This window comes from Stigmatopora argus, chromosome 7, assembly GCF_051989625.1.
Source record: "Stigmatopora argus isolate UIUO_Sarg chromosome 7, RoL_Sarg_1.0, whole genome shotgun sequence".
In the NCBI taxonomy this organism is placed as follows: Eukaryota; Metazoa; Chordata; class Actinopteri; order Syngnathiformes; family Syngnathidae; genus Stigmatopora; species Stigmatopora argus.
Window position 1 is genome coordinate 13,636,970 of NC_135393.1, and position 23,249 is coordinate 13,660,218.

The 23,249-nt window shown below is 40.6% G+C and overlaps 3 protein-coding genes across 4 annotated transcripts; 1 reads left to right on the forward strand and 2 right to left on the reverse strand.

Annotated features, from left to right (window-relative positions):
• Nucleotides 1-6,674: 6,674 nt before the first annotated feature.
• Nucleotides 6,675-12,810, reverse strand: LOC144077472 (protein Wiz-like). Its single transcript, XM_077605246.1, has 8 exons — nt 12,706-12,810; nt 11,473-11,737; nt 9,887-10,705; nt 9,097-9,435; nt 8,378-8,592; nt 7,983-8,163; nt 7,743-7,902; nt 6,675-7,218 (listed from the first exon to the last, which is right to left on the reverse strand). Exons 2-8 carry the CDS (start codon nt 11,654-11,656, stop codon nt 7,062-7,064), a joined length of 2,055 nt encoding a protein of 684 aa, XP_077461372.1. The 5' UTR covers nt 11,657-11,737; nt 12,706-12,810; the 3' UTR covers nt 6,675-7,061.
• Nucleotides 12,811-13,176: 366 nt separating this feature from the next.
• On the forward strand, nt 13,177-15,898 carry prdx2 (peroxiredoxin 2). Its single transcript, XM_077605809.1, has 6 exons — nt 13,177-13,293; nt 14,218-14,344; nt 14,422-14,575; nt 14,889-15,011; nt 15,314-15,444; nt 15,564-15,898. The coding sequence occupies exons 2-6, from the start codon at nt 14,242-14,244 to the stop codon at nt 15,644-15,646; spliced, it is 594 nt and encodes a 197-aa protein (XP_077461935.1). The 5' UTR covers nt 13,177-13,293; nt 14,218-14,241; the 3' UTR covers nt 15,647-15,898.
• A 1,483-nt stretch (nt 15,899-17,381) lies between these two features.
• LOC144078035 (transcription factor JunB-like) lies at nt 17,382-19,063 on the reverse strand. Of its 2 annotated transcripts, XM_077606217.1 has the most exons (2): nt 18,932-19,044; nt 17,382-18,696 (listed from the first exon to the last, which is right to left on the reverse strand). In XM_077606217.1, exon 2 carries the CDS (start codon nt 18,656-18,658, stop codon nt 17,696-17,698), a length of 963 nt encoding a protein of 320 aa, XP_077462343.1. In that variant the 5' UTR covers nt 18,659-18,696; nt 18,932-19,044; the 3' UTR covers nt 17,382-17,695. The 2 variants fall into 2 exon arrangements, with proteins under 2 accessions (XP_077462343.1, XP_077462342.1); XM_077606216.1 differs by having other exon boundaries at nt 17,382-19,063.
• Between the last annotated feature and the right edge of the window lie 4,186 nt (nt 19,064-23,249).

The window sequence follows — 23,249 nt, forward strand, 5'->3', positions numbered from 1 at the left end:
CTTGTTTTGTGTGTCCAAGTGTTCAAAACTGGCATCGCCACTTAAATCGCTTTCCAAAACTATTCATCAGTTCTTCTCTTTGCCAACACCATCTGCAGAGCAAGGACCTCCTTGAGAAGCTAATATTTCTTTAAGTACCTGGGAAGCCTTAGTTTGCCATAACTGTGTGCAGATTTCCAATATTTTTTTCTATATATTATAGAAATATAAGTATTTTTCTCAACCTTCAGTCATATTATTGTAACAATTTCTCCAACATTCACATTTTAAAGAGAATCACACTGTGGACAAAAAGTATGGGGTATTCTTGGTGACCAATTCCAAAGAATCAACATACAGGGTTAAACTGATTACTAGATTTGAATAAAAATGATAATTTTACTATCATCAGTCATGTATATGTATGTGTATATATACATATATATGTATATATATATGTGTGTGTGTGTGTATATATATACACATATATATATGTATATATATACATATATATGTATATATATATGTATATATATATATATATATATATATATATATATATATATATATATATATATATATATATATATATACATACATATTGTGATACAAATTTGTGATACAGATCTTTCTTTTCTCCCTCACTAGAATTTTTTTTCTCCTTTCTGGCACTATATAATGTAAAATGAAACTCCCCAATGAATTCCACTGAATGAAACCATAACAAAGCTCAGGTTACACATTTGGGTGAGCTGAACATGGATGAATTCCAGCATCTAATGTAGAATACTATTAAAAAAAAAAAAGAAAAATCAATCCAATGTTTTCCTGCATCAGGCTAATGGTGAATAATTTCAGATTAAATCCCATATGATTTCCTATAATAAAATCTACTCTATACTATTAAATGCACTGTGGATGTTTGAGGAGCTAAAATATTGCATGAAAAGTTTTTCAATAGCTCCAACGGGTTATTACACAACCCCCCCTCTCATTCCATTCTCGCTATAGACCACATCAAGAGGTCATCACAGGCACAAAAGAGCAACAGTGAGAATATTATTAAATATTAGAAAAACATGTACCAAAATATTGCTGCATGTTCTTAGGACAGCTGCTTCCATTTACACTTTGTTGTTTGTTTGTAAAAGTCAATCTGCTTTAAAAATGAACTGTTTTTACTAGGGTTGTCCCAATCCTGATTTTTGGACTTCCGATTGCATTTTTTTTTTCAAGACCACTCTTCAAATCCAAGCTGAAAACATCAATTTCAATAATCGTATCCAGACCTAGTTTTTACATTGACCACGCAGTAACTTTGGATTACTGCCACTTGCAACACTAAAACTAACAAAAAAGATGGACAACCTGCCAACTGTTTTACCGTCATGTCATGAAATAATTCACTGTCTGATCAGATTCATAGACCAAATCAGTACGGGGAAACATGCAAGGGGATGCCAACGACATGGGCCATGTGCTCTGCATTTTTGCTGACGCGTGCAGTGTTGAAAGTGCAGCCAAGTCCATGTGAAGATTGATGAGAAGTGCTGTCAGCACAATTGCACTGAGAATCGGTAAGTAGATCACCATACATTGTAGATAGATTTAAGACCAAAGTCTTTTAATCAAGTCTGCAGAGATGTTAGAAACCGCAGAATACGGCAGAAGCCCAGACACCTACTTTGACACTTTCTAACAGTGGCGGGCCGTCAGGGCCTTCTCTGCTGGCCTCTGAAATATCTGAATCATATATTATATTTTGTGCATTAATACTTATTAAATAATTCCAAATGGTCTGTTAGCTTCCTTTCATTGCTTTCCCCCCTGGTTGCACTGCTTCCAGATGTGTGTTTTCATATTGAAGCATTTAACCAATCATATTTCAGCCATTATTTGTCGCCAGGGTCAGAAATCTGCCTCAAGGCCTTCACAATCAGTTCTGCAGGCTCTGCTGCATTAAACAAGCGTCGATAAGACTGTTGCTTTAACCAATCAGATTTTGAGTTGGCAACACCACAATGCCTTGTCGCAGGCGTAGGGATACGTCATCGCTTTCACCAACTATGATTGGCTAGTGATTAGCCAGAGCTACCAAACTATTTGGAGCTAGCTGCATAAGCAAATATATTGTTGTGTTGATTTAAAGCCATTTTCAAGACGGACTATGCCAGAAATACGACAGGACAGGCTCGACTTTCACCATTAGCTTCGATGGCGATAGAAAAGAAGGAAGAAAGAAAGGAGGCTGGATATTGTGTACAGTTAAAAAGGATTTTTGCTGAGTAAAATATGGCTATATTCCTAAATAATGTTTCAATTGTGGGCCCGGTTCTGATATCTGAAAATCTCCAGTGTTTGTATTTAAGCTCCAGTGTTTGTATTTAATCACTAAATGCTGCCAGGAAGTGGATTTTACCCCATTTTAGTGCAATTTCTGCCGTTTCGCCATTGACATCCATCGGTCTTTTCCTGGGAAAATCACCCCCTGGCCCGGTTGTAATGTCTGAAAAGCTCCAGTATTTGTATTTAATCATTGAATGCTGCTAGGAAGTGGATTTTACCCGTTGAAGGCGCTACGAGAAAATGCACGGACCACCACTGCTTTCTAATATATTCTCACAGACATTTTTTTTTTTGCTTTTTGTACCATCTTCAAATGAAGAACCGGAATGTCAGATTGTTAATCCGAATGATTGAAAGAAAAATAACAATCAATACAAGTGTAGATTTAGTTTTTAACTTTGGAACGACCCAGATACTTTGTGCTGATTCACTTTACCTGATAAGATGATACATATAACATTTACTGCATCCGGAGGATATTGTGCACAAATATAAATAGAGAGATACAGAGGGTTATTGATTGACCAATGAATTTAGAATGCGAGTGAGCAAGAGACACGTCTACGCAGCATATCAGTGACACTGACTTCCGAATTTGTGCTCAGTGAGTCACGATGAGAACATTTGATCGCTTTCACCTCAATATTATTGTCCATCTCAAAGTCATGGTATAATATAAGTGATGTTTTTTGCTGCATCTATGGATCTATTATACTTGGCTTTTTGGGGTAAAAGGAAAAACATTTTTTTCCAGGCCTGATTGTTCTTAAAAGTTGATGAGTAAGATAGGGCTTTTGCTCGAATATTTTCCTGCTGGCTGAGAGGATTGTGGGACATATTTAGAGGAGGCCACCCACAGATGCGACACTGCAGGAGCGCACTAGGACATAAGTCATGCTACCTTCAAACTTGCGCTTCCTGTAAACTTGCTAAACTGAGTTCTTCCCGGAGGACATAGTGCACTTTGAGATGCGGTAACATGCTAACTCACCGCTGTGAATGACACAGGGAACTCTCAATCATTACATTCAGAATGAATGTAATGGAAGTTTTTGTTTTTTTCTCCCCACTATAGACTACATCCATTCACATATTATCATTCAAAACAGGGGAAGTGATATTGAAAGCACCGATTGACGGAAATAGACGTCCAATCCATTTCAGCTCGTTCAAATGCATTGGACGTCAGTTTCAGTCAATGATAGCCAAAGAGTTAATATATGTGAAGTCAAAGAGATTTATATAACAAAACCAGAAAATTTGTTTAAAAAGATATTTCATTTTGAAATATTTATATTTTTACCCCTTGCTTTTTTTAAATTTGCATTTTTTTAATCTTTAATATCTAAATAATGAAGAAAATCTGTTGGAGTAATGATTACTACCATTTAATCATTATTAGTAATATTTAATTAAAATTGGAAGACATCTTTCACATATCTGATTACAACTTGCAAGGAGAACCACTCGTAATTTTTTTTATATTTTAATTTTATTTTATTTTCTCATTTCATTTTTAAATATTTATATTTTCCCCCTTGCTTTTTTAAATTAGCACTTTAAAAAAAAATCTTTAATATCTAAATAATGAAGAAAATCCAAAATGGATCTTTGATTAATTTCATTTAAAATTATTCACCTATATATTTCCTCATTGCATATCGCAAAATTCCGCACAAAAGACCACTGTCCTTACTTTAAAAAAATGTAATAAAAGAAAAAATACATTATTTATGCATAAGAGGGTATATTAACATCCGCCTAACTCACATTTATACAGACGATCTAGAATCATCCATTCATCATCACTTTTTTCATGCAAACTCACACATTTCTTTGCCTTTTTGTTAAGAAAATACCAATTCACAGCAATTGAAAAACCACTAGTTGTTGACCAAAACCAGGAATTCTGCCATTTGGTCCATCATGGTATTAAAAAATGAGCAGTGCTGCAGTGCGTTTTTCTATGGGCTTCCAATAATGTGATCCCAGCAGAGGTGGAGTGTGGGGCGGGGCGGGGCAAGAAGTGAAGTGTGGAATGAAAACAGAGAAAAACAAAGCATGTAATGAAGCTTATAATCCTTATGTGGGAGTATTTTTGACACTTAGTCCGACAACTTGGCTGCACATATTGTTTCTAAACTTTGCATGTGTGATCTACAGTGTAATTATTTTGGATCATGTTACGGATCTATTGGAGGTTTCACATGGAAATTGAGAAGCCATGAATGCATTGTGTGTTCCAAGCTGGAAATAACTCCAATAAAGGGTTGCTGTAGCGAAGGGGAAAAAAATCACTTGCTATTTTTGACCTTCCCGGGATGCAGAGGAGACATTAAGTCTCACAGTCAGTTGGCGGACTGCCACCGCCGTGCAGAAAAGCAGATGAGAGATTGGAAAGATAGTTCTGAATGCATCGTATACAGAGATGTTCTTTACCTGACATGTTATGAAGGGGATTCTCCCTGGATGTAGAGATGAATCTAATCCCAAAACATGGTTCGTCTTCCTCTGTTCAGATGCCAAACTCAGCTGGGTTCAGGTTAAGAAAGTTCCCCATCTGCCAAATCATACCGAAATCTAAATAAATTTAGTAAAAGAATAAAAACAAAACAAAAATCACTGCTTTTTGACATTTTGATCACTTTGCCATATTTGGAATATGTGCAAACCTGTTCAGCATAGTCATTCTGAAGGGAACTTGTGTTTAGGTCACTTTCAAAGTTCTTGTACGATGTACGAATACCTAAATTCTGTTCTGCGGAACACATGCTGTGACTCATGTGTTATTCCATTCAATCCCTCATTTGTTGATGTGGGCCTTCACCACACAGGTAGTAGCTCTGAACCAATAAGAAGGAAAAGTACCCACCCTGGTGATAGCTTGTGTGACGTCAATATGAAAAAAAAACTTTCAATGATGTTTGGGTGACATTGAGCATCGGTCCTGAGTCTGAAGGTCCAGGGCTGATTAAAAATGCATAGAGGCTAATTTCTGCTTCATTTGTTCACCCAAAAAAATGGAAGCTGCAAAAGATTGTTGCCCATAAATTAATATAATTAAATGTAACTTTTAAATGCAGGCAAGTAATGCTTAGTTAGTAACTCTAGTAATGACTGCATTGTTTAACATGTTTCTATGGATTCAGGACTTAAAGAACACACATCTGAATAGTGATTGTGTTTAATTCAGCAATCAAATGTAATCTATTGATTTTTACCTTTCCTGAAAAGGGGAGTGCTATTACAATCAGCCAACTGCTGACTCGCCAATCAGACGGCCCCCCACGCCGACCCCTTAACCTCACTGCACCTTTGCTGGAATTCATTTGGGTGACTTTGTTGAGTCAGTTCAACCTTCACTCATCGCCTTGAGTAAAACTGCAACATAGTTTGAGTTATTAACATTGAAAAACAGGCCGTTAACAAGGTGAGAAAATGTCTAGCAACAGCATCAAAGTCGACAGAATCACAACTAAGATAGCTCAATTTATCATATTGGATTATTTTGAATATATGCTGATTTATGGCAAACAAAATACAGATTTCTCATACTGTTTCCTTCATTGAGTTCAATATGTCAGAGCAGTGTTTAAAGGACTTACTTTATCTAGCGTTAAAACTGAGAAGTGCAACAAAAAATGTAGGCTGAATATAAGCTTCTTGTGCGGCCATATTCACTGATATTTTCAGCCCACCAGCTATATTTATGACACCCTGACCTAAATCAACCACTTGTATAGCACATAATAATAAAGCACCATATATACATTATTGACTGTATTGTTTAAGCACGATTTTGGGTGCGAATATTAATCCAAAGCACGGCTCAGTTCCATTTTGTTGCTCTTAGGATAATAGCTAGTTTACAGTCACATTGTGTAAAAATATGAGGCAAGGAAAAAAAAACAACCTCCCTACAAAGAGATTGTCTTAAGGTCGACTTTTGTCTCCATATTAGGACTTTTCCACAACGCTATATATTTTTGGGAATCATTAAAAAAATACTGAGACTGAAGGCTATACCACCATAAGGTCATTAAAACCATGTGGATGTTGTCACTGTTGATTTTGCCAAAATGGAAGCTCTCTCATTGAAATGTCTCCATGAATAAAGGTTGCATAAGATGAGGGGAAAAACTTCCAGAGCTGTTTGCTATTCTCATAAGTGGAAGTTGAGTTGTGATAAAAAGCTGCTGTTATTATAGTATTGGCACTAACTTTTTAATGAGTGGAATTATTAGCAAACAGTGTGTTTGACATCATAATTCCCATTCATACTAGTCGCATATTGGCCGGTCTCCATTTTTTTTAGAGAGTGGTGGACATTAAACAATTACTAATATGTATAAGATACATACATAATTTTAATTTACGTAAAAATGAGTAAAACCATGAGCTAAAAATACATATGACTGCATACAATCTCAAAGGACAGAGAATCAGGTTTTCTGAAAGACAAAAAGTTGTCAATGATAATTCATTTGTTGACATCCTGCCATATTTAGGTTACAATTTTGTCACAGTCAAGTTAGCATGACAAAACAAAAGGTTTACCAAATGATCATGATATAAAAATGAGGTTTGGTGTATTTGCTAATACTCAACCTGCACAATTCATTTGAATGACGTTTGGTAGAGAGTGACAGTGGCGTAAAGGCTAAAAAGATTCAAATTAAGACAACATCAACAATTGATCCCCACATGCGCAGGTTTCAGAGCGAGAGATGTTGAAACTACACAGCCACGGGCTGGATGAGGCCTGGGGGAGACGATGGCACGGCAGGGGGGGACGCTTGACCTTTGTAACCCAACGACAGGATGTGTTTTTGCAGGTGTGTGATCCACTGCTCTTGAACAGACAGAGGTCCGTGAAACACTTTTTCACAAAACCTGTCAAACAGCCAAAAATAAGGAAGGATGATCTAATCAGCACAGAAGGAAAAAAAATCCAACTGCAACTGCTGCTGTTTGGGGCTTCAAGCTAGGATAGTGGAATGAGTATGTTGCCATCTAGAGGCAGCGAAACAAAACTAGTCAAGTCTACGTTGGCAGATTGGGACTCACGTGCAAAAATAGGTGATTATAACATCCCTATTATTAACTTGAATTTTTTTTAAGGCACACCCATGTAATTTGTCTATTCCTGAGAAAAAGCTAACATGAATGCAGATTTGAAACCCTCTTACTGCCCTTTTTCACTGAATCATGTCATGCAAATTGTACAATTGATCTGTAAGATGAGCCAATCGTGCCTTGAATAGTTTACTAGACATTATTGATGAGAATGTAGCTAAAAAAAAATCTGAAAAGTGAAGGCTTAACTGTCAATAATTTTGAAGGTCAATCATTCTCTAATTCTGGACTGCCCCGCCCGACCGTGGAGAAATGTAATCCGCAAATGCCAAATCACTGACCTGCACTTGAGGGAGTAAACTTTTCCAACCAGTTTGACTAAAGGAGTTAATGGAGGTTTGGGTAAGAGCGCTGGGATGCTTCCAGACCGTGATGGCTGCTGGGAGTTGGTGTCTTGAGTTTCTTCTCCTCCAGGTGGAAGTTGTTTTGGGAGCGCGAGTGCTGGGAAACACAGATGTAGTTATTACGAGCTCAGTGAGAAACTCTTATGTACTGTATGGTCGTGTGTTTTTATTGTTTACCTCTTGGAGAGCGCACACCGGCACTGCCAATCACCGACCCGGACTGCGTAAGGCTTAGTGGTTTCTTGAACAAAACAGGAGATGCATCTTGCTCGTCCCTTCCCAATTTAGGGCCTGAAAACTTCAGGTTGCTGCCAGGCGATGATTCCGAATCTGACAGATTGGATAGCGAAAGGGTTTTCTAGGATCAAAAGAGGATGAAGGACAAACATTTGAATTTAAATTGAGACAAAAAAGTTCCAAGTCAAACATAGGTAAGGGTTTGACCACTTCCGAAAGAGGGTCTTGTTTATGTCATCGGGTAGAAAATCTATGTATGAAATTTCAGGATACTTTCCCCAAATCATTTGCCTTCGTAGTCAATTTTGAGTCTGTGTGAGAACTGAAAAATGCACCTTCTTGATGTACAAGTCTCCCTCAAGATAGCGACGGGTGACAGCAGCCACCCTCACCGGGTCTTTTTGAATCAAATTGCTTAGGAGTTCAATGGGCGAGTTGGCCCCTTCTGCTTTCCATTCCAGCACGCCCAGTTGACGAAGATGTGCCCGTGCATGACTGGCCAGCGCCTTGCGGTTTTCAAAATTAAAGCCACAAAGCTCACATGATATGCCTATAAAGCACAAAAAACACAAGAAAAACTCAGTTGTATTCAAGTTGATTCACTTATTTGCAAATAAGCTGTTTTGTTGTTTGCACAGTACATTTAAGGTTACCTTATTTTTTTAACCATAATAATACATTTAAATTTATTTTGTTTTATCATTTGTTAAAAAAACACAGAATTTACTGCAATACTGCATAAACAAAGAAAAGAACAGTAAATCACAAAAAAGGATGCCTGACATTGGGGCAGACATTTTATTTTACCCAAGCAGATGCGAGTATCCCAGATTGCCCACGTTTTTACTGACACAATTAATACTCATTATCATCTGCACTATGTTACACAATGGCAACACTCGAAAGTGGTGTCGTTTTTTTTCTTCTTCATTTTTTAAAGCGATTTGTGATTTGCATACTCAAATACTTTGATCACCCGTCATTTACGTGAAGGTCCTTCATACTAGGTGTCTCTTTAAAGTTAGATATTTGAAAGTTGTCACAGATTGCTTACCCCAGGTCACAGCTCCACTCTTGGAAGATGGAGATTTGTCTTTCATGGAGTAATCCACAGGTGAGGAGCTGTGGTTGGAGATGGTCTGTGGGCTATCTAGGGTACGTTTAGAACCTTGAGGACTCCACTGGATTTTGACTGATGACGGCAACTCGCCCGACAAGAACTTTTCTTCACCGTGTACCATAACTTCCTTTAGGAGATCAATTGGTGATGTCCTGATGGACCAGCTGATGCCGAGCTGGCGGAGATGAGCACGGGCATGGCACGAGAGGGCTTTGCGAGTCTCGAAAAGCTGACCGCAGTAGTCACAGAGGACTGTCGGTGGCGAACCTTCATCTGTGGGGCAATGCAAAAATATGCAGTATTGTAAACCATTATTTGTCAGAGCGTTTGTTTATGTGTATAAGTTCCGCCTCCAGTAGATAATTAGTTTGCTTAGAGAAAGAGAGAACAAGACGCCACCAACAAATATTGATGATGATTCATCATGTCCTTAAAAACAATATTTGTCCACTTTAGACAGTCTTACGGACCAGAAACCGACGTATAAAATAACCAACGATAGTTGACAGTCATGATCGTAACATACCTAGAAAGCGTGTGCGGTCGTTTGGTCGCCGGTCTTTTGGTCGCCGTCTTTTGGTCGCCGGACTTTTGGTCGCGATCTTTTGGTCGCCCGGACCCAAACAACGGGCGACCAAAAGACCGGCGACCAAAAGACCGGCGACCAATCGACCGTGTACCATTGTAACATACCTAGAAAGGAGGTAACAAAACAACTGCTTACCTGCAACGACAGTTTTGGAAGGAGTCGCGGGAGCAGATGAGCTCTGTGGAGGCGTAGCGGCGCTGCCGTCGCCACCTCCGCTTTCGAGGGACATATCAACCTCCAAAGGTTCGGGCTTTGTCTTTTTGAGGAGGGGGTCTACAGCCAGACGAAAGCCTTTCTTAGCCTTCGGTGCCCGATTCACTGAGTTCTGAGGAGGCTTTTCCGGGCTTGGGAACGTAGAGGGAAAAGAGGACTTGGATTCCCCCGCCACGGGAGACAGCGGCAGGGAGGCGAGAGGAGAAGTCGGTGCTGGTGAAGGTGCTGAAAGGGAGCTGCTGCTACTGTTCGTTTTGGGCTTGGCTGTTGATTCTAACACACCGCTGTTTACCAGATCCTGGACAGTGTCTATAGCGGACTCATGTTTCCCCAGCAGGTCAAGAACCCCAATTTGGCGCAAGTGAGAGCGTGAATGGCTAGCCAGGCCTCTACGATTTTTGCAGACCTCGCCGCAAAGAATGCAGGTGGACTCCTCAGGGGGCTTTGGCCGTTTACAGGGAGCCGACTTGGGTGGAGGCGACAACCCCGACGGACGTTTAGCAGAAGCCCCGATTAGTTTGTTTGGAGATTTAGGCTCCTGTTGCTTCTTGCTGCCAGATTTGAAGTTTTCTTCCTTAATGAGCCGATATAGAAAGTCGATGGGGCTGCCCTTGACGTCAGTGTACGGGATTCCCATCTCCTGCAGATGGAAGCGTGCGTGACTGGATAGACCTTGACGTGTCTCGTACCAACGGCTACAAAGCTGACAAAGGTGAACCTCGTGGTTGTTGATGTCTGATGCTACAAAATGGAGGGAAGGAATTTAGTGACACATTATTTGGACAGACAAAAAAATGCTGTTTTTTAAAAATTATATTCATTATTGAAATAAAAATGTTCATGTGAAACAACACATTTCAGAGTATTACAGGACGGCTCAAATGATTGAAGAAAAATATATATCTACTCTATGGAAATAACTTCTATTTATTCAATTGCTTACACCACATGTGTCAAAGTGGCGGCCCAGGGGCCAAATCCGGCCCGCCGCATCATTTTGTGTGGCCGGAGAAAGTAAATCATGAGTGCCAACTTTCTGTTTTAGGATCAAATTAAAATGAAGAGTATACATGTATATTACATTTCCTGATCTTCCCCCTTTTAAATCAATAATTGTCATTTTTTAATCATTTTTTTCTGTTTTTAGTTCAAAAATCATTTGGTAAAATCTAAAAATATATAAAAAAGCTAAAATAAACATTGTTTTAGATGTGTAAAAATGAATATTCAGGGCTTGTAATCCAGTTCTTTTAATCCATTTATTAAAAAAAATCTAAATATTATATCTAAAATGGTCCGGCCCACATGAAATCGAGTTGACGTTACCGCGGCCCGCGAACCAACCAGAGTCTGACACCCCTGGCTTACACACTGATTTTTTTACCAATGAGGGATTTTGCATTGCAAATGTGTATAATTTGACAATCCAAAGAATTTACTTTGAGCCACCACATGCACACAGATAACCTTTTGAGATTTGTTTTCGTTATCTAAGGAGAGATACATACCTAGTGTGACCGGTGCATCCGTTTCAAGAGGTGCCCATAGCGGCTTTGTTGGTGTTCGGTACTCTTTGGAGGATAAAGTGCTCCCCTCCTCTCGATTAAGGGCGGAATGAGATGCGTCGAGAGGCGATCCTGCTGATGTCCGGGCTGGAGAGTGTTGCAGATCCATCTCTTTCGGGGTTGCCATTATTCAAGAAACTTTGACTCAGCTGGAACTCGGGAAATCGTGTCGTGTCTCTCTTCTCGTAGTAGGCAGAGGATCCGTTGACTGTCAAATCAAGCAGAGGAATGACGGTGGAGATAAATATCACATTGCGGCCAACGATTTAGATTTAAGCGAACAGGTGTTCTCTATTAAAATGGCATTACTCGTCTCTACGTTTGCTTCTATTCTGTATGCCAGTGATGCGAGTCTTGCGTAGTACCTGCACTACACCGCCACCGCACTTCACTGAGCAGACTCGGAGATATTTCAACTATAAAATAGTACAGCCATTCTATAAAAGTTGCCCGGCATCCATTGCAGGCGTGTCAAACTGACCGTGACATCCCTGGAATCTTGCTGAACTGCAACAATGTTATGAAGCAGAATGGTCTAAAAATAATCTTGCTCATTGTGCACATCTGATCTGCGACTACAGGAATCATTTGATTGAGGTTATAGCTGTCAAATGAATGTCAACTAGTTAACATTTTCCTCCCAGTCCTGTTAAGGTGTATTTATATATATATATAATTTATACAGCGTATATGGAGATCTAAGAAAGAAACCAGTACCCGGTAAAGCTGAGGAAATATGTATTTTGAAATAGTTAATTCAACATATCCAGTGCTAAACAAAGATAGTGTGACTCTGACAAAAAAATGTTGCGAATTTTGATTATTGATCATTTGCAGATACGAATCCAAACAAAGAACATACCGACGTGGAAAACGTTTAAACAAGATGAAGTTGCTTTTTAAAAGCAAACATGACACTTTAGTTTCCACCACCCCAGCTTGCACATAATCTTTATAAATAGAAGAATAGAGTGAAGTTCTATAAAGAACGTGATCATCAAATAAACAAACAAAAAAAGATGCACATACTGCTTTTCATTTTTGTTTTGTTGTACGTGCATGCGAACGACCCTTGGAATTAATCGTAACAAAAAAATTGCAAGAGAATGAAAAGCTGTATCGTAGACTGCACGAAGTATAACTTATCGATCACTGGATGAAAATAAGTGATTTTACCTTTGAGCCATAAATGACTAACTCTAGTGTCAACATCAATAGTAAACCTTAGTTTTGCTAATCGGAACTAGCCCCAGGTAGTCACGACCTTCCCTTCAAAACAAGAGCTAGGCCATTGACTGGAAAGCAGATGAAAAACGATAAATACTAATAACACATTGAAAGCATACTGCGTTTTATTTACACAAATTTCCAAATTAATAAAGATAAAACTGAAAAATATAGTAGTAACAAGAGTAAACATATGCGCTGTGAATTATATGTAAAAGTGTCGTCTGTTTTTTCTATTTTGTTTTAAAATAAAAGTACAGTCTTTTTTAGTATAAAAAAATAAAGTTGATCATTAAATTATATGGAAAGACAAGTATGAAGACCGACTTGTCTGTATTTTTTTTGATTCCGCAAGAATGTCAACAATTTTAACCACAGGCAGGTTTAAATTTATTTTGTTGGAATGTGTCACTTCCGGCCCGCAGTTTGGCACCGCCTACTTATTTGCGCAACCTCATTCGGTTCTGACTTGAATCCTTCCTCTGACGATCGTGAGCAGTTGAATCGCTGACAACTTCTTTCTGGATTCTTAGGCAGGTGAGAAAGAATTTGACGATTATTCAACCGTACCGTTGTTTCAACACGCGATCAGTGCGTGGCCGAAAGTAACTGGCTTTAAAAAAAAATCCCAAACCAGCTAAAATGCTTTAGCTAACACCGATCTAGGCATATAGTGCGTGTCTCTTGGTACTAACTATCCTCCAGGGTGTGAATAGGGGGGGCTAATGTTTTTTTCTTTGTCCCTACCACGGCTCACACGACCTCTTTGTCCCACCATAGCAGTTCCTAAAATTGATTTTATAGCCTTGTTTTACAATAGTCCAAAATGCTAAAGTTCAACAAGAGACGCAAAACGTGTCATACATGTTAAAGCCGTCCAGTGAAAGTATTTCAATCTAGGAAAATATTAATGCATATTTTGTTTTTGCAATTTGTATTGAAATAAAAGGTATGCCAATCCCCCTTTTAAAAAGTAAATAAATGCCCAAATTAGGACATTTTGTTTGCTAATAGGCTTTTGTTCCCTGCAGGTCGAACATGACTTGCATGTGACTCCACGATTTAGCTCACTGGGCGTAAAAGTAGTGCTCTGATCCCTTAAAGACTTTCATAAAAGTCTTTAAAAAAATCTTCGAAAGTCTCCACGCATTTAGAGTATAATTGCATATAAATGATTTTATTTAGAACAATAGCCATCCAATTCTTTCAAAATTTGCGGCCTATAAATGCCATCTTTCAACCCAATTGACGGTCCTAGATGTCCAACACATTTTGACAGTGAAATTGGACGTCTAGCGTCGTCAATGACAGCCAATGAATACAAATGTATTCCCATCCAAGATGCACCCACCTGTCCCTCATGTCAAATTGATAGGATGTCCACTACAGTCAATGGCAGCCAATGATTTAAAAAAACAGTAATATCCCCATCCTAATAGCATCATTTGTGTTTATTTTCAGTCATTTGGCACCACTACTGCCATCATGTCCTCTGGAAATGCTAGCATCGGCAAGCCTGCCCCAGCTTTTAAAGCCACAGCTGTAGTCAATGGACAGTTCAAGGACGTTCAGCTATCTGACTACAAAGGTACTGTTGCACTTTGCACCCCCAGATTATAGTTCCTGTCACCCTTTTGACACGATTTGCCCCTCTGTCCCATTCAGGAAAATATGTGGTGTTTTTCTTCTACCCTCTGGACTTCACATTCGTCTGCCCCACCGAGATCGTGGCGTTCAGCGACCGAGCGGAGGAGTTCCGCAAAATCGGCTGCGAAGTTCTCGCCTGCTCTGTTGACTCTCATTTCAGTCACTTGGCCTGGTGAGGAAATATTTTGCATCAGTACACTTTTATTTAGGGTGAAGAAGCGCCACTCTGCCGATTCAGGTTATCTGCAGGCAGTCCGTTTCTCTGTGTTTATAAGATAAGTTCCCACTGATGCACTGAAGCCACGGTTGTCTTATCAAACTTTTAATTTTTACATAGAATGTTCTGGAAGGCATAGTGTTGAGTAATTATGACACTTTAACTTTTAAAATGGGTTTAGTTGGTCAATTTTGTTCTTGTTTGCAACTTTTTTTTTAAATAGGAAATTGAGTTTGTGCTATTTTTCTTCTTCACTCTTCCCCCCTAGGATCAACACGCCAAGGAAGCAAGGGGGTTTGGGTAACATGAACATCCCCCTGGTGGCAGACCTCACAAAGAGCATTTCCAGAGACTATGGTGTGCTCAAGGAGGATGATGGCATTTCATACAGGTGGGAGATCTTAGAAAAACATGTAAACACTGTTGCTGAGATGCCAGTTTATCCGTTTTGAGGTGCTAGCCATTTCAACTTTTGTTAAATGTCCTTATCCCCTAATATTGGCTGGCTATGTACTGTTATTTTTACTGTATAATTTTAAAAGAAATGTTCAGATTTGGCATTAGATGCTCAAATTAGGGACCAGGATTTAAACTTTTAAGATAGCAATCTTGATTATATTGATGGCTAAAATGGACAGCATTCATGCATACACAAAAATTAGTTGACCTCTGTATTCTGTCTGGTTTGTCAAGGGGTTTATTTGTGATTGACGGCAAAGGCATTTTGAGGCAGATCACCATCAACGACTTGCCGGTAGGTCGCTCTGTGGATGAGACCCTGCGCCTGATTCAGGCATTCCAGCACACTGACAAACATGGTGAAGGTGAGTTGATGAGTTTCATTGCTCACATTAACTGACCATTTCACCTCTTGCCATTTTGCATTTATACTACTGTGTCAATTCCTGATATGTGACCAAGCACTTTGTCCTTCCTCTCTCAGTATGCCCTGCAGGCTGGAGACCAGGCGGTGACACCATCATCCCTGATGTTGAGAAGAGTAAGGAGTTCTTCTCCAAGCAGTAGATATGATGGTCACCTCACCATTCTTGGAATGGCAGCACTTGTGATGAAAAGTGCTTCTGAAGAATTGTCATAAATGACTTCCTACTTAGTCAAAGCCCAACCTATTCCCAGTTAGATGATTCTCTTTGTATGTCCACTGGAGGGACGACCTCCATGTCTCGAGCACTGAAATGTTAAATTTCCTTGTTTTTCAGAAAAAAATATTGAGAATTTTCCTAATGTTGCCATTCATTAAAGCAGTAGGAATGAGAAGTTTGTCGTTTGAATGTTTTACCACTGGTTACCTCTAGGGGGTGCCACTCTCCTCTGATATTACCCCAACATTATTATGGCATATTATTTTTATATACTCCAACTGTTCATGAGGGTTGGGAAATATTTAACAAAAGCTGTTTATATACTCTATTCCAGAAGGTGGTGGACACTGAATATTGTCTGACCTTCAAAATACTACATTATCTTTTCCAGCAGCTAAGATAAGAAAAGTATATAAGTACAGCTTCTCATAAATCTGGTCATACTGCGAGCTAGTTCTCTTTCACCATTTCTCGTAAATTTCAAAAGCCAGTTTATCACCAAATCTGCTTGTGTGAAACTTTTGCTCAAACTGTTCCCCTGTCTTGACAGCTTGTTTGGGGAAACTGAAAGCAGAATGGGGGAACTCCCATAGCTCATTGACAAACATCTTGCACTTGCAGACAAACATGCTTGTGCTCCTGCGGCCTTTTTTAAGCAACATTGACGGAGGAGGTTTCCGGAAACCTATCAGCGACATGACATTTGTGAAAAAAAGTTCTCCTTGTGCGTCAATGGTGCGGCCTCTGAGGGTTGTCAAGGTTGAGAAATGGCGTTTGCTTACAGGGCAGATGATCACTACTGTTTTTGGGAAATTCCAAGGAGGTGACATTTTCACAACTCTGAGATTACCATAAAGAAAACAGCGCATTTCTCAAATGTGATATTTTTAAAAACATTTTATAGGCCACTCATTTATTTTTTTTGCTAGATGTCCAATGCCTTTTGAATTGGAGACCTTGCTAAGAATAGTTGTTACCAGGCCTTTCAGCTAAAAGAGATTGGACATCTAGGGCTGTCAACCGCACTGAGATGAGCATTTAAATCTGATCCTTTCTGGTAAAATGAATTGATGTCTATTGCAGTCAATGGCATGCAATGTTGAAGTTGACTATATGAATTTCCCATGCCCCAAAATATGAACTTTCGACTGTTAGTAGGGACCATAACCAGTATGTATTTGTCATTTTAATTTAGATTTCGTAACATTGTATTAATTACGAGTTCGAAACTATCACTTATTTGGGTCTTTTGCCGAGAAAACGCACCTTATGGAGAAGCACTCCCAATTTCGTCATACGCAGTTTCTGGGTGTGATGACAATTAGGCTTTTGTTGTTAATGATGACGACAGGGCCTATGTCCGATTATTATTATCATTATTATTATCTATATAGTTAACCCTTAAGGTGTCCAAATCATTTTAGCTGGGAGCACCTGGCACAAAAAGTTTGCTACCAGACTTTCCTAGTCAAAATGGATTGGATGTCATGAAACTAAAGCTAGTTTAAATGAATTGGGCCTCTACTTTGTGTATATATATTCATACTATATACATTTTTTTAAATGTAACACTATGACTGACAATGTCAGCAGCTCCAAAAATAATGCCCTCTAAAAGGTTAATAACACTTGAAATTATATGTATTCATTTAAAATAATTGATAGGTCAAGTTTCTTTTTAATTACCAAAAATAGTCACATGCCCTCTTTATAGGGTTAAATATACTGTACAGTTCCCCCCAAAAAATAAACAGATCAGGCTCAACCTGATGAAGGAAATAAGTTACATCATAATTCATCAGAATGTACAAATTCAAATGTAAACAGGACAAGTTGTGTTCCAAGATGCCCTCGGCGTTTGTTCCTCTTCACTGATCGAGCCACAACAATCCAGTTTGGCGTTCTGTCAGTGCAGTCCCCGCTTAGTCCAGTGTTTTACAAGAGCTCCGCTTGGCCTCCTCAAATTTCATCCTCAATAGGTTTTGACTTTGGGAGACACCATGAGCTGACAACCGCTTCTCACGTGCGTCATGACTTTCTGTTTCAGTTGCTCCACCTGTTCCCGCAGGTGAGACGCGGTGTTGGACAGGCCGGCGTTGTCCGTTTTCAGCACCTTGACTCTGTCCTCCAAACGGGCGATGCGCTCCAGCTTGCGCCGCCGACACTTGGACGCCGCCAGCCGGTTCCTGAGCCGCTTGCGCTCCGCTTTGATTCGCTCCTGGTTTTCCAGGTCGATGGGGGACATGGGCGGGGAGCTGTTGTCGCTGCTCAGCATGTCCGGGACGGTCTGGGGTTCCTCTTTGAGGCCGCCGAAGCGCGGAGCGTGCAGCCCGGTGGCGGCCAGCGAGTGCTGGAAGGGGTGGGAGATGTGTGCCGGGCCCTGGGAGTGGGCGTGCGGGTGAGGGTGTGGGTGAGGGTGATGGGGGTGGTACGGGTGGTGAGGCAGGTAGCTGATGGTGGCGGACGGGTAGGTGACGGCGGATGACAGGCCGGCGTTGGACGGGCAACTGCCCAGGTTGGTGTACTCGAGCGGTTCCGCCTGCATGGGCGAGCCGAAGACCGAACCGGGCGCCGCCGAGCAAGTGACAACCCCGCTTCCGATGGACACGTTAGGCGGTGCCATTTGGTTCATCTTGTGCAAGTCGTCCAGCGCCTTGACGAAACCGTCAGCGAAGCCCTCTTGCTCCTCGGTGATCCCGCGGTTGTACAGGTAGGGGCTCGGCGTCGGCGTGGTGGTGATCAGACCGTTGCTGTTCTGGATGATGAGTCGCTCCAAGTCCGGAGAGGCGAGCTTGAGGGAGCCGGAACCAGAGCCAGAACCAGAGCCGGAGCCCGAGTCCGCCGGGACCGCCGAATACAACTCGGAGTCGGCGCGGGGGTGGTGGTGACACTTGAAGTTGGAGCTCCGATAATGATCGGAAAAGTTCAAGTTCATGTTCTGCTTTACTAACTTGTAATCTGGCAGGGCTGCGCCTGGATGGCCATAAGCAGAGAGAAACGAGTCGTCATAAAAAGGCGCTTCCATTATTGTCGACATTTTCGCTTTTATAATCACACAGGTAAACAGGCTACAAGAGTTCGTCAAGGTGTCCCAAAGCAATCTTCAGTAACTTCCGGTAGTGTCTCGTTATCGTGAGGAGCGCTATTTCAAAAACAGCAAAACTTCCAAAATAGTTGAACTTTACTATACCAAGTCGTCGATTTGTACCTTTAGTTGGAATCAAAGCGTAGTCCAGTGACTAATTCAGATGTTTTCATTCCACTCGTGTGTTGCTGAGCCTTTTTTTTAATACACCTGTCTGAGCGTCTCGCTTGTTTTCGTAATTTTATGACAGCCGGCCGGCCAGGTTCTCCCTATTTATGCGTTCGGGATGCCAGAGCCGAACGAACGACGCTCTGATTGGTCCGCGTTTCCTCCTAGTCACGCCCCCAGAAAGTCTGCTCTGCGTCGTGACGCACGTTGCCGGTAACTACCACTGTAAACAAGGCGGCGGAAATGTTAAAAATGATAAATGCGACTATTGGAATTTCACTGACACAGATCCGAGGACATTTCGAAGGGACCTTGTTTCACCGAGTCACGGAGCCTGAATGATCTCGCGAAGTCCATATTTGGGTATCCCGGTGCGCCGGTTCCTCCCCGACGCAAACGGGAAGCCGATCCCTTTCTGGCTGGATTCCAGGTGGGACGTGGGAGGGAATGCTGTCCTCCCTTCGGCCTGCACGCAGAAGACGCATGAGGTGTGGGGTGTGTGACTACTATATAAAAAAAGGGATCTACCGTTCTGGATGTTGGTGACAATATAATCTGAGTTTGATTTTGATTTATTTAATCTTTTCTCAAAAATGTGGCAAAACGGTCATGATGGACCCTTTCAGGGATGGGTCACTGTGAGAATAGGCAGTTGAGAAAAATGAATGAATATAATACTAAATATTACTTAACTTTTTTAATGACTAAAAAAGTCAGTTTCCATTTCAAGAGATTATAAATCCTAATGTAAAAAAAACAAAAACTACCAAAAAGAGTCCCTTAAACAGACTCCCTTTGACCTTTGGAGTCTGTTTAAGGGACTCTTTTTGGTAGTTTTTGGTTTTTTTACATTAGGATTTATAATCTCTTGAAATGGAAACTGACTATTTTAGTCATTAAAAAAGTTAAGTAATATTTAGTATTATATTCATTCATTTTTCTGAACCACCTATCCTCACAAGGGTCGCGGGGGGTGCTGGAGCTTATCACAGCTAACGATGGGCACCAGGTGGGTGACACCTTGAATTGTTTGTCAGCCAATTGTAGTATAACATTTTGTTATTAAAAATTGAGTTTTTATTATTGTCTTAATTTAAAAATGTATGATATTACAATGAATATCAATAGAAATATACACTTGTTATGCTCCCAAGTAAGATTTTAAAGAGCTTTGTTCCTGAAATAGTTAAGTAACTTGCAAACAGCGATCATTTGCTGCCAGCCTCTTCCAGTCTAAATGGATTGGACGTCTATCCCCGTCAATTGTATTGAAACTTGATCTTTTTCAAAAGAGTGAAATTTGTTCAACTTAACCAATACACAAAAAAATACTGCTAAGAAAAGCTTCTAAAGTACTAAAGAAAAAAAGGTTTGATGTAGAAGTCGTTTGTTTAAAATAATTACATCCAATGCAAGATGTCTTTTTTGCCAGTTACTACCAAACAAGTTCTACCAAAACTTTAGCGTGGGGTGTGGAAGGAGCCAAAAATAAGCTTTCAATTTACAAATTACTGATTGTAAGATAAGGCTAAGATAAGCTTTTACTAGCTTTCCTTTCAGTGCGATGACTGTACATTATGTGTTCTCAAGACGTGGCTGAATTTTTGCAATGTACAAAGTGCATCTGTTTCGATTATGTGTGTTGCTGTTCATTCCTTTTACTTTTACTTTAATCGCGTGAAATTCTTTTAACGTGCGAACACTTAAGTATAGGAGGAAATGAAGGATCACACCAAGGACTGTTTAAGCAGGGGACAGAAAATTGAGGCCTGAATGTATTACAGAATCTGACTGTGATATTTGGACTGAAGTGGTTGTAAACAAATCTCCAAGTTATGTCAAAGAGGACAGCGGACACGTCACCTGAGATGAACACCTGCTTGATGATGGCTTCTGAATCATATCCATGCAGCCGTGGATGTGCCCGTGCACGTTCCCGCATGACACAACCTTGTTTGTTCATTCTATTTTTTTAACAGCAGGAAAATGTGCAGGCGGTCAGGAAATGTTCCAGTACTACTATATGTGGTTAAACTTCAGTGTTTTAAACTATTACTATATGTATTATGGATATTTATTTGAACCTTTTTATACATGAATTGTGCTTTCTTTAATAGAGCCCTTATTTAACCCATGAGCTGACATTAGTGGCATGAGAAGTTCTATTTATAACCTGGGATCGAACCCATGACCCCCAAACTGTGAGGCCCAAACGCTAACCATTTGGCTACCAGAGCCAAATTGATGTAGACAATTTAAAAAAAAATCATCCTTAGAGTGTTTTTTAGGGAGTCCAACCCCATTTAAATAATAATAATTGCTAATATTTGATTATTTTTCAATTCACCATTGACCCAGACAATTCTTTCCCCTCACACATGGGCGTATATTTGTGTGCAGAAATGTGCCGGAGCATAACTCATACATTCAATTTTGTTGCTGCCGTTGAGTGCTGTGGTGATTCATGTTGACACCTACAAGGAAATCGAACAGATGAGGAAGAAAGAAAAAAAAAACAAATATGACCAAGGCGCATATGGAGGCATTTTTTAATCTTCAATGGCTATTTAGAGGCAGCTGTCATTTTCAATAGATTTTTTTTTTGCCCACCTTTTTTTTTATCAGGGCAGTTTGAGAAACTTCTGTAAATTTGCGAGGCGATTACACAATGGTGATGGTCACGTACTAAAATACATTTAACATCAGTGGCGGTCCGTGCATTTTCTCGTAGTGCCTTCAACGAATCAATCCAACCCTCAAAAACTATTTTATGGCTATAAAACCTCTACTGCAGCTACAGCTGCGACACATAAAAAATAATCAATAAATCAATGCACAAAAATGGGGTAAAATCCACTTCCTAGCAGCATTTAATTATTAAATACAAATACTGGAGCTTTTCAGACATTACAACCAGGCCAGGGGGGTGATTTTCCCGGGAAAAGACAGCGATGAACGTCAATGGCGTACCGGCAAACATTGCCCAAAAATGGGGTAAAATCCAGCCAAAAACAGCATTTATTGATTAAATACAAATACTGGGGTCTTATTGACGCTTGTTTAATGCAGCAGAGCCTGGCTGAAATGTGATTGGTTAAATGCTTCAATATGAAAACACACATCTGGAAGCAGTGCAACCAGGGAGAAAAGCAATTAAAGGAAGCTAACAGACCATTTGGAATGATTTAATAAGTATTGATGGACAAAATATAGTATATGATTCAGATATTTCTTAGGCCAGCAGAGAAGGCTTTGAAGGCCCTGACGGCCCGCCACTGTTTAACATAATACATAAAAATTTCTAAAGCATTATACATTTTCAGTAACCCTTGTGAGGATTAGTGGTATGAAAATGAATGAGTTCAAAAATAAAAGTTTGTGTCAGTCAAGGACAACATTGTGACTTTCCTTCCCACAAACAACCCCCACTACTTATGCAGCGACTTGATGAAATGAAGCAGAAGTAACGTTTCTCAGAGTCTTGGGCAAGGTCTTCCATCCTGGAAGCTTGCTGACCTGGAAGCGGCCTGTAGGTGTGGTGAGTCAGGTACGGCCAATCGCCACGGCAACAAGCCGGCTGTCCCCGCGAGGTGAGAACAACTCAGTCCAACACACGGCGAGTGTATGAAGTCACACTCTTAGTCACTCCTTCAAGTAGGCCCGAGTTCTTTGATTTTAGGCATTGTCGTTCTTCCCTTCCTCCCGAACACGCACAATCCCGCCCCTCACCCCCCCAAAAAAACATTCATCCCCCCATCGCCGTTATTTGGCTGCCTGTGGGAAATTGAGCCTTCTTGTGCACGTAATCGCTTTAATGAAGGCCCGTTTAATCAGCGTTGTTGCGTTCCGTAGCTCGCAGATAGCGCCAAGGAGCCTCGTAGCCATGGGAGACCTTTAGCGCAAGACGGCCTGAATGCCGGGGCCAAACGAGCGTGGCGGGGAAAAGGCAGTCAGATCCAGCTCTTCCTTCGGGCTGACACATCGCATATGGAGCTGTCCTTCCAACTTCCCATCCATCCACACGGATGTTTAAACGGGCGGTCGTTGCGCCAATCCGCGAAAAAGTATAACGACGGACAGGGCACTGAAATGGTGAAAATGAAGCCGCCCGATGGTGTAGTGGTTCACTTGCCGGACTTTCCTCCCGCATCCCCAAAACACGCATGGCCGGCTGATTGAAAATTCTAAATTGCCCCGAGCTATGATTGGTTGTCTGTCTCCGTGTGCCCTGTGATTGGCTGGCCGCCGATTCAGGGTGTCCCCCGCCTGGTGC

What these genes read in the sequence shown, in the direction of transcription:
- LOC144077472 (XM_077605246.1), bottom strand. Translation starts at nt 11,656, where the DNA reads ATGGCAACCCCGAAAGAGATGGATCTGCAACACTCTCCAGCCCGGACA. An exon ending in GGATGCACCGGTCACACTAG is followed by an intron (nt 10,706 to 11,472) that starts GTATGTATCTCT and finishes TCCATTTTGTAG; the next exon opens with CATCAGACATCAACAACCAC. An exon ending in GTTTACTCCCTCAAGTGCAG is followed by an intron (nt 7,219 to 7,742) that starts GTCAGTGATTTG and finishes GCTGTTTGACAG; the next exon opens with GTTTTGTGAAAAAGTGTTTC.
- prdx2 (XM_077605809.1), top strand. Translation starts at nt 14,242, where the DNA reads ATGTCCTCTGGAAATGCTAGCATCGGCAAGCCTGCCCCAGCTTTTAAA. An exon ending in GATGATGGCATTTCATACAG is followed by an intron (nt 15,012 to 15,313) that starts GTGGGAGATCTT and finishes TGGTTTGTCAAG; the next exon opens with GGGTTTATTTGTGATTGACG. An exon ending in CACTGACAAACATGGTGAAG is followed by an intron (nt 15,445 to 15,563) that starts GTGAGTTGATGA and finishes TTCCTCTCTCAG; the next exon opens with TATGCCCTGCAGGCTGGAGA.
- LOC144078035 (XM_077606216.1), bottom strand. Translation starts at nt 18,760, where the DNA reads ATGTCGACAATAATGGAAGCGCCTTTTTATGACGACTCGTTTCTCTCT.